Source organism: Camellia sinensis, chromosome 9 (assembly GCF_055761805.1).
Source record: "Camellia sinensis isolate YWXY chromosome 9, ASM5576180v1, whole genome shotgun sequence".
NCBI lineage: Eukaryota > Viridiplantae > Streptophyta > Magnoliopsida > Ericales > Theaceae > Camellia > Camellia sinensis.
Window position 1 is genome coordinate 154,966,898 of NC_138969.1, and position 10,499 is coordinate 154,977,396.

At 34.4% G+C, this 10,499-nt stretch overlaps 1 protein-coding gene across 1 annotated transcript; it reads right to left on the reverse strand.

Annotated features, from left to right (window-relative positions):
• Nucleotides 1-1,478: 1,478 nt before the first annotated feature.
• On the reverse strand, nucleotides 1,479-8,241 carry LOC114273793 (nonsense-mediated mRNA decay factor SMG7-like). The gene is made up of 6 exons (XM_082887829.1): nucleotides 8,012-8,241; nucleotides 6,770-6,924; nucleotides 5,819-6,424; nucleotides 5,411-5,533; nucleotides 5,079-5,290; nucleotides 1,479-3,748 (listed from the first exon to the last, which is right to left on the reverse strand). Exons 2-6 carry the CDS (start codon nucleotides 6,830-6,832, stop codon nucleotides 1,720-1,722), a joined length of 3,033 nt encoding a protein of 1,010 aa, XP_082743955.1. The 5' UTR covers nucleotides 6,833-6,924; nucleotides 8,012-8,241; the 3' UTR covers nucleotides 1,479-1,719.
• Nucleotides 8,242-10,499: the final 2,258 nt, after the last annotated feature.

Below are 10,499 nucleotides of genomic sequence, written 5' to 3' on the forward strand. Positions count from 1 at the left end.
ATTTTGAGTAAAAGACTGTATTCTTTAATGGTGTCTGTTGTAACGATTGAAAAATGTTTAATGTTTTTAATTATAAAAATGGAGGATAAATTTAAGGGCGTTACACCGTCCCTACCAACTATGGACACAATCTCTTCACATGTCCAGACCGACCACACTGGTAGCAAATGGGTGGTTGACCCCTATCTTGAAACTGGCTTTGAGAATGAGTCGTCTATTGCTGCTGTCCTACTTTTCGGAGTACAAACTATGGCCCTATGGACTTGCTGGCCACATCAGAAACAAGTGACATGACTCTGGCTCGTACTCTCTAAACTCCTACCTAATGGAGGAGCGGAAGATCCGATCCAAGGTGATGGTGACTGAAACGATGAAGAACCTCTAGACCTCTTGGATGACCTCGAATCGCCATGTGACTCAGAACCCCCTTGCCTCCTAAGTCTCTGTTGCTTCTCCTCCACCTCGAATTTTGTATTATTATGACTGTTGATACAAAATTAGTTTATGCATCCTTCATATTACTATGGTTATGGACACATAGTTAGTTGATGCTTATTATCCGATAACTTGTTATCACTAGATAATAGGTTTAAAACTTGTTGACATTTATATATAAATTTGAGAAAAAATCCAATTCAAAATTTTTTTTTTTTTTTTTTGGCGCATTAAAAAAGAAGAAAAAAATCAAATTTATGACTTCTTAGTAAAATACATGGTTCTACCACTTAACTAAGGTTGGTTGTTAGAATTGGGACCATTAGATTGAAATTAAAATGGCTAAAATTTAGATAGAAAATTTCTATGGACAAGATTAAGTAGTAAAAAAAATTCAGGAAAAAAAAATAGATTTGGAATTTGAGAAAAGACCAATATTTTAAATTATTTTTAAATAATTGAGTTGAAAAATGGGCATAGTTTTTGAAATTTCGTTGAGATTGACCTACATCACATTAGATTTCCAGCGTACAGTATTATTTTGGGCACCTCTTCGCTCTATTTTGGATTTTGTAGTGATATGAAAATAAAATTATTTATACATATTTATCTTTTATGAGTAATTATATAATAAAAGATTTTTTTGACAAATATTATTCATTTTTCTCTCATTTGCTGACCCCCCCCCCAAAAAAAAAAAGACTTTTTAATATATTTATTTTCCCTTTCTTCATTTTTTTTTTCTTTTTTTTTTTGGAGTGGGTGAGTTGTGTGTGTGAATCCAAAATTTAAATACAATATTAATTGACTAATACAAAGAAAAATTAGTTGCACTCTCACAAAATTACTGATACAAATCAAATAAACATAGGACTTGCACTATACTTTCATGGTATGGTTTTGTATCTTTTCTGCTTATTTTCTTAGAGGACTGCTATTCCAATTTTCATGTTTCAACAGTTGAAATTTGGAATCCTGCTCTCTCTCGAAAAACCATACTTAAGGGAAATATTATTATCATAAGCTCAAACATTACTATAATCTCAGCCAACCACAAAGTAATTTATACCATATAACCATTGCAAACATCAGGTTTTTCTAATGCAAACTCTTCTTAGACCTCTCTTTTAGAGGGTGCACTAGAACTAATATACATATCTACAAACACACACAAATATATATATATATATATAAGCATGTATACTATTTTTTTTTTTTTTTTTTTTTGACATTTACATCATGTTAAATGCTCTATATCATGAACAAACATGTCAAAATGCAGTGTTAATTCCCCATATATGTAGGACCTCTCACTTGGGACTGTCTCTGCGACTGCCATTCTTTCTCTTTGAGGTACTGAAGAAGTGGTGGCTGCTCAGCTCTAAACTCTGTCAAGGCACCACCACACCCGTAAGGGCTCGGCCTATGAAACAGCTTCTCTCTTCTTTGATCACCCGTGTGCAGTTGCGGGCTCTCCAAATACACTAACTGGTGAGGAGGACTCAAGGGGTTTCCCCACCGATCACAAAGATCAAACCTTGACACATTGTCGTGAGGAGCACCATACAAATTTCCAAGGGTTCCTGGTGCATAGAAGTGAACCGGCCACGCGTGACTATTGGCTCGATCAAGATTTTGTTGATTTTGTTGATTTTGTTGATTCGTGTATTGGTGAAGCCATTCTGAGGAACTCAATCCAACAACCGGTTGGTATCCCGTATTACTCAAATTTGGAATACTCGGGCCAAAACTGAACGGTCCATGATTAGCCGACCAATTCGCATAGCTGCTAAGTGGTGATGCACCAAGAATACCATCTGTCTCTTTAATGGAATCGCCACTAAACCAAATGGCATCATCGGGAAGAAATGGTGCAGATGGCACGGGAGCAGAATAGGGAGGAGGAGAGGGAAATTGCGGAGAATCAACTAAAGAATCTTTGGTTTCGTTGATAGAGAGGCCGGTCAAGGAATCAGGGGCTATTTCGTCAATTGGGCTTAACCCGGGTTCAAAAAAGTCCCCTGCTCCTTCCTCTTTTTCAAATTGTGAAATTTCTCTATCTAGGACCCAAGCACTGAGTGAAGGCGGCCCAGCAGGATATGTAGCAGTTTCCTTCAATAGAGGCTCTCGGTGCTTGAATGGCATGTTGCTTCTGAAACTACCAGCATCAGAAGAGATACTCAAAGGATCGATCTGGTTTTGCGCCATGAACAGTGATGCAGCACGGCGAAAGCATTCATTGGAGGGTGGTGTTTGGTCCTTTTTACCTTCCATAGACATTTCATCATCCATGGTAGAAGTATGGATGGGGACCGAGTTAAATCTCATGATGGGCTTAAAGAGAATGACTTCTTCCTCTTCTACAGCAACAGATTTGCCATTTTCAAACCGGCGAGTTTCTTTTTCTCCAATGATATCTCTCCCGTTCTCTTTGGTGTGTCCACATTTACTCTGTTGGGGATCTTTCACTTCAACATCTGAGCTAGACTCGGCTACTCCTGCTTGTCTATGCCAATAGAGATCTTTTACTTTTGAATCTGAATTGAGCTCGGCTACTTCTGCATCTGTCTGGTCTGGAATTTTTTTTGATTCTATTCCGTAGAATTTTCTCCCCAAATTGTCAAAGAAGATCCACTTTGGAGAACCATCTGATCTGTCCACAATTTTTGTTGCAGCATGAAAGATGCGGTGAGCACGACACACATTTCTGCTTTCAAAATTCCCCATATTTGTTGAATGAATCGTGAAATCCAACGACTCATGTGCACGGGCTACCAGTGCGAAGCCCCTCAATTCATGATCTTCCCAAAGAGCTGTATGGTCTTCATATTTAAATCTGCTCTCATTCTTATCAAGTTGGTTTAGAAGGTCGACAAAAGCATCAAAAAAATAAGATACAGCGGCTCTTACTTTTTCACAAGCATGATATGTTTCTACTTTATCGAGCACGCCAACCAACCACTCTACAAACACAAGCACGGGAGGCAGAAGGGGGGTGAGTTCCAGAGGATAATTACCCGTCATACATCTCTCAACAAGGCGAGCCATGCAAATGAATGTAGCAGTCAACGCCGATTGTATCAACATAGGGTTGTTTTTCTCCATTGACTCCTTGTGCTCTGATCTTTCAGTTAGGCTATCGACGATGAATATGAGTAGAGAGACCATTTGAAGGGCTCGATAAGGGCCTGTTCGGGATGAATCCATATGTTGGTAAGACTCCAATGTAGCTTTTAGTTCGGTATCATCTAGTGCCAACAGAGAGTCCATCTCTCTCATGGTCGATGCGAAAGTGCAAGGAAATTCATCCAGGCTGCATTGAATCAAAATCTTAAAGCCTACATCACATCTCAGATAGAAACAAAATATAAACTCCAAAAATGCATAAGGTGAAAGAATTATAACAAGTTTGTCCTATAAGGATCTTCCTGAGTCTTGGACTAATAATCTTTTCCTAGTTCTGAATGGGGAAAATTACTCGGACATCCCCTAAAGTTCGAAACAATATTTGAGTACCCTTGATGTTATGTTTGTCTCTATTACATATCAGATTTAAAACATCATTTCAAATATGTCAAAATCCTAATAGTCTTCTTTTCCATGCTAAATCTTGGGTTATCATAAAATTTTCAAAGAAGGCAGTGCTTAAGTAACCATGTAAGCAGAGGGATGTCTAGGACAATTTTGAAACTTCAACGGCATCCTTTAGTATCATGTAAAATGTGTAAGACCCACTTCCTTTTTGTGTTGTTTAAGCCCATGGTGAGAGTGGATGCCATGAAAACAGTAAACAGTTAAAATTAAGAAATATTGTAAAGCCGTCCATTGTGGGAACCATAATCTATTTATTTATTTATAAAAATTCACAAGAATTCATATTGCAAGTTTGATAAATGGTGGTATTCAATCCATTTCAGAAAAAAGAGAAGGCAAATGAACCATAATCTAAATTCAAGTCATGAATAGAACACAAAAGATGGTGGATTTTGTACTTTTTCAAAGTAAATGAACAAGAACTTTCGCCAAATAACCTAGATACTCATGGAAGGATGTAATTTGATGTTCCAGAATCTAACCAAAAATTAAGTGTACTCCACAATTAAGTTGAAGTGGCAGTGCCATTTAGGCTCATGAAATGGAGTTTCAGCTCTGGATAACTCTCCTCCTAGCCTTGGCTTGTGGTGGTGGAGTCATCAATGACAGTGCCAACTGGGAAACTGTCAATTTATTCGCAACATGACTCACAACATTCCCATATCATTGTTACATGTCCTGGTCAAGTTGAGGATTGTATTGATATTTGATCATGGATTATGAGGCTAGCAGATGAACATTCAGTCAAAATCAAAGGTCGATCCGCTATAGAACTTCTACGAAGGACTGTATCTTTTATGAAGATTAGCTTATTAGATGAGGATATTAGAGACAGAGGAATAAGGTGATACTTAATAAGTGGATAAAAACATAATATATGAAGCAGTGTAACAACAGAAAAGGGATAATATTATAGTGAAGAAGATGCATCACCAAAGCATTTCATGTATATACCACATATCAAAAACAAAATGACACATCACTACATACATAATAGAATATGCTGTATAGAACCAATATTGCAAGGAGAATCTGCAAGTATGGATTACCTGGATTCAATGAAAAAGAAACTTATCATTCTGACAAAAAGAGGCCATAGATCACTGTTTGCCGAGAAACTGTGTTTAGTGCCTTGCAGTGTATCATTGTTGAAGGAATGAAAGCGCGATTGTGATTCATTCGGTGAGGTACTTCTTTCAGATGGATTTAAGAAATTGAAGTGGGCCTCCTTAGAAAGTGAATGTAAATGAGATGACCTGTTCTGCAAAATCACAAGAAGCAAATGAGTAGTGCAAGGAATAAAAGAAATGAATTACAAATCCATAGGAATGTCGAAAGATATTATTCATAAGCAAAAATAAGGTGAGAAGAACATATTTACCTTTTCAAAGAGCAAAATAAGGTTATTCCAGGCATCAGGAAAAGGTTCTTTAATGGCTAAACTCCTTATGCAATGGTATAGGGCAATGTAATCATCCCCAACATATGTTGCCAATAGTGCCAACTTCAAATGAAAACACAAAAATTATTTACCAAACTATTTCCAAAACCTGCATTCGAAAATATTTCTAAAAGCAACTCACATATTAGGAAACAGCAAAATTCTGTTTTTGAATTTTCAAAAGTTGCTTTAGCATAAAAAAACAAAAGATTAAAAAAAAAAAAAAAAAAAAAAAAAAAAAAAAAAAAAAAGAAGCAACAACAAAAACAATTAAATAAGTGAAGAAACAACCAAACAAACCCATAATAAGATCCTGAGCTGAGTAGAGCGTGATATAGAATGAAATACCTGATTTTGGGGGTTCCCACTATCTGGCCAAACTAATGTTGCTTTAAAGTAGTAGGTTGCTGCAACTGACCAGTCATGTCTTGGAAAATCAAGCTTCTTACACAGTTCCCTGTATCTAGCTAGATCGCCAAGACAAACTAAAAAGCGATGGCATGAAAATTGACACTTTCGCAATTTTGCAGGATCAACAACACATGAGATGTCATGGTTTTCATAAAACAAAGGATCTTCAGGTAGCTCATAACGTCTTCTGAGTTTTGTGATCAAATCTTGGTAAAATTCTGTTGCTTCTGATAGAAATACCTTGAATCGCTCAATATGGCAATCTATGCTGCTCTGCGGATTGGCAACATTTAGTAGAGTTGATGAATTCGTACTCTCAGAAATTGCAGAAGTTTGCCTAATTCTTTTACGAAATTCATCAATATGCTTATAGTGAAGCTTCCATAAGGAAAATTCAATGTCTTGAAGTTCCACCCCTTCATCATTGTTCAGAATGATTTTCTCGTAACCAGAACGAACTTTGAGATACAAGTCTTGAACTTCTGTCTGCAATAGGCCTCTGGAATGGATGAATGCCCACAACTGTTTTTCTGCATTAGTAACCTGAATGCACAGCAAATTCAACATTCACAACTCATGCATTCTACTGTCATAATTAGATAGCAGGTATTGCTGACAAGTGCCCCTGGGGCATAAGAAAAAGACCAAAAAACCAAAAAAGTGAATACCACAAGATACTTTTCTCTAATTTCAAAACACTTTCCATTGATTTCAAAACTCGTTTTAATCTTTTACCATTTTCAAAATTTTAATCTTCAAAACACTTTTTACCCAAATTCTAATATTAAACGATGTTCTATGGGCACTTGTTAGCATTCGCCTTCGATAATATACAAAATCTTGCACAAAAGTGAAAATTGGGATGCAATTGTGGATTCACAAAATTACCTCAAGGAAAGGATTCTGCCTTTCCGTGTGATCTTTAAGTGGAACGCATGAATCAGGATTCATGATGAGAGCAAACAAGAAGCTTCGTCAATTGTGAACAAACTTTTTGGTATTGGAGCAATATGTCTGTGCTTGCAAAATAGCCGACCTGTTAACTGTAGAATCCATCCATCAGAAATTTAAGATAAAGACAGAGAGATATTAACTATATCATGATTCATGTCTTCATGACATCTTGTGAGTAAGAAGAACAATATATACGGTGTTTGTCTAAATTTTAAACCTCTGCCAAATCAGACTTTTACTGCCAAATCAGACTTTTATCAAGCACAAGAAATGCAAACCAATGGGTTTGTATTATTAAGTGATGAAAAGAGCACTGCAATGAGTCTATAACTGTTAATTCATTCAATTGATCTTCAAAACATTTGCTATTATGAGATTCATTCAGCTCAAAAATGTTTCATCCAAATGCGATGTCAAAAGAACACAAGGGCCACAACCTTTAAACTCTCAAATTTTATTAATCAAACTCTGAATAATACCACGCCAAACATTCTTTTAGGCAACTGAATATTAATAACACTCCTAATTAACCTATACTTAAAGAAAAAATAAATATAAATACTAAAAGCAAAAAATTATCAAATTGTAAATAAAGCTTCCATGTCAAAGTCGGTGTCCGCGTGCATGAACATTGAACTCTATGTTTTGCATCAACTTATCACTTCAATGAAGAGAATTCATCACTGATCACAATAGACTAAAGCCCCCCAAAACCCTACCCTAGCTATATATCATTTTCAAACCACTATATCCAACAATAAAGGAAAAAGATTAACTCAGTGAAAATAATCCACCCAGTAGATGATAATGAGGATCATCATCATCATCACTGACAAATTCATAATATAGAAACTCTGAGACAGTCATTCAAACATGCAGAAGTCAATTAATCAAGCATTTAATTTAACCCAGATAATTAAAAATTCAATTGATCATAATTACAGATAATAGACAAGATGATAAAAAAGAATTCTTGTAAATTGAAAGATTTATCACTGAAATCAACAAAGAAGTCATCACATCACCTAAAGAAACAACAAACTGGAAAGGGGGAAAAAATGAAAATCCCAAATGATAGCATCAAAATTGAGCAATAAAGATCCATCATACAGAATTTGAGGAAGTTTCTTGATCATGAGAAGATAAAAAATTGAATTAAATGAAGAATATATTAACCTTTAGCCCACTGGAAGTATGTGAAGAATTAACAAAGACCCATGAAATGAAGTGCAAAGACTTTGAAGGCCCAGAAACAGTTCCCACAAACTAGCCAAGAACAAAGGTACACATGTAGAGAGAGAAAGAGAGGAGGAAGAGAGAGAGAGAGAGAGAGAGAGAGACTTGGGCGGGGAGGGAAGTTGGAAAGAAGTGAAATCAAGCTTTGCCCACTTGTGCTACTCTGTTGTGAATCAGACAAAAGTAAAGGTAGCTGGTTTTGATGACCCAGTCAAATTACTGTCTTACCCCTTTATTTTTATTTTTTTTCATAAAATAATACTAATAAAATAGAGGAATGCATTAAAGTGGAACTATCATCATTATCATTTCAGAGGAGGATCACTTGTGGTTCAAGCTAGATCAATTAGAATGTATTTTACTTTCTTGGTCATCATTTTTTAAATTGTAATTAGGTCATGGCACAATCCGACTTTTTATTTTGATTTTTGAGTTTATGTATAGTTTAAATTGATATTGGTTACTAATTATTATGGTCAATTGTGGTGGTTGGATCAATAAATTCTTACATTAAAATTAATTATAATTGATTATGATTGTTTAGTTATCTACAAAAAATTATATTTAGGGTTGGTTTGGCATAAATTAAATAATACAAAAAGTCAAAAAGTCACTATCCTATTTAAGTCACATCATCTTATTTAAATCACATCACCTCTCTAACACATCACATCAAACTCAATCCATATAAACCAATAAATCAAAAAATATACTTTTTTAAAATATCCCAAACTAACCCTAAATTGTGAGTCATTATAATAGATTGAATTATCACCAAAGTGATATTTGTTTATCCTTCATCTCCTATGGCCCAATGTGACTAGGAATTGCAATAGGACGGGTTAGATTGGCCTCGATTTGCATTCTTCCATTCTCATTACCTATTTTGTTAGAGTGGCGGGGACGAGGCAGAGTGGGAAAAATTGGAAAGGTTGTAAGGGCGGGGCTAGAAAGTGTTTGCATAATTTGTTAGCTTTCTTTAGATGAGATGGTACTAATGAGAAAAAAAATTGATATAGTATAAGAGAGAATAAATGAAAATAACATCCAAATTCATACCGATATAGAAATCCACACACGTTTAAATATGATTAACTTAAGATTGTTGGCCCCACATGATTCAATCAAAATCATGGTAATGTTTGGTTTAGTTTTTAAAATATGATTTAGATCAAAAAAATAAAAAATAAAAAGTTTTTTTGGTTAACAAACTTTTAAAATACAACTCAAAATTCAATTTTCTTTTTCCTCTCTCATTCTCTCTTTTTATTATTAATAAATTAATCAATCAATTTTTCTCTCCCTTCTCTCCTCTCTCTTCTCTCATTCTCTCATATTTGACACATCAATTAATCAAATTTTCTCTTACACCCATTTATTCAACTAAAAAATAAAAACAAAAAAAATTACAAATCATCCCAAAACTATTTTTAAAACTCATAACCAAACTCAACTTTCAGAACTGTTTTCGACAATTTATCTTTTAAAATACAATTCAAAATTCAAAACTTATTTAAAAAACTAAACCGAATAGAAGTGTTTTGGTTTCAACCCATGAGTTGGAACCTAAATCATAACTTGAGAATAACTAATGAGTAATGAGAGTCAAAAAAAAAATAAAAAATGAGAGATTAAAAAAAATGAAATATATAATATTTTAGTGTGTTACTCTTATTAAGGCCAAGTTTGGAAAGACTAAATAAGTGCACTTTTTGTCTTTTTAGACTAAAAAGTTGAGGTTGAAAATATGAATGTTTGGGTTAACTTTTTGACTTTTTATGGAAAAATATGTAATAAAAAATTGTAAAAATTGATTTTTAGGAGAAAATTAGAATTGGGAGTTGTGCAGCCGTAATTGTTGACTTTTGGTGAATAGTGATAACTTTTTAACTTTTTGAGTAACTTTTTGACTTTTTGACTTTTTGGGGTGTTCCCAAACTTGGCCTAAATTTAACAAATTAAATCACATATAGACATATAATACAAAAATTATTTATTTACTTATATAATTAGGCCAAGTTTGGCAAGCTGCCAAAAAGCCAAAAAGCTAAAAAGTTACTCAAAAAGTTAAAAAGTTATCACTATTCACCAAAAGTCAAAAATTATGGCTGCACAACTCCCAATCCTAATTTTTCCCTACACACTAATTTATACAATTTTTTAATACACATTTTTTCATAAAAAGTCAAAAAGTTAACCCAAACATCCATATTTTTTTCCTCAATTTTTTAGTCCAAAAAGATAAAAAGTGCACTTATTTAAAATACCCCAAACAACCCCTTAGTAAAAATAATTACCGTCCTCTCATGTTCTTATTGAGACGGAAAAAATCCGCACAAATTTAAGACACCGAATGCGAGGCTAGGTGAATTGCATCCGCAAATCTGACTATGACGGCACAAATTAATTTTATTTTTTTTCCAAGTCC

What these genes read in the sequence shown, in the direction of transcription:
- LOC114273793 (XM_082887829.1), bottom strand. Translation starts at nt 6,832, where the DNA reads ATGAATCCTGATTCATGCGTTCCACTTAAAGATCACACGGAAAGGCAG. An exon ending in TTATTTTGCTCTTTGAAAAG is followed by an intron (nt 5,291 to 5,410) that starts GTAAATATGTTC and finishes GTGATTTTGCAG; the next exon opens with AACAGGTCATCTCATTTACA. An exon ending in TTCTTTTTCATTGAATCCAG is followed by an intron (nt 3,749 to 5,078) that starts GTAATCCATACT and finishes GATTCAATGCAG; the next exon opens with CCTGGATGAATTTCCTTGCA.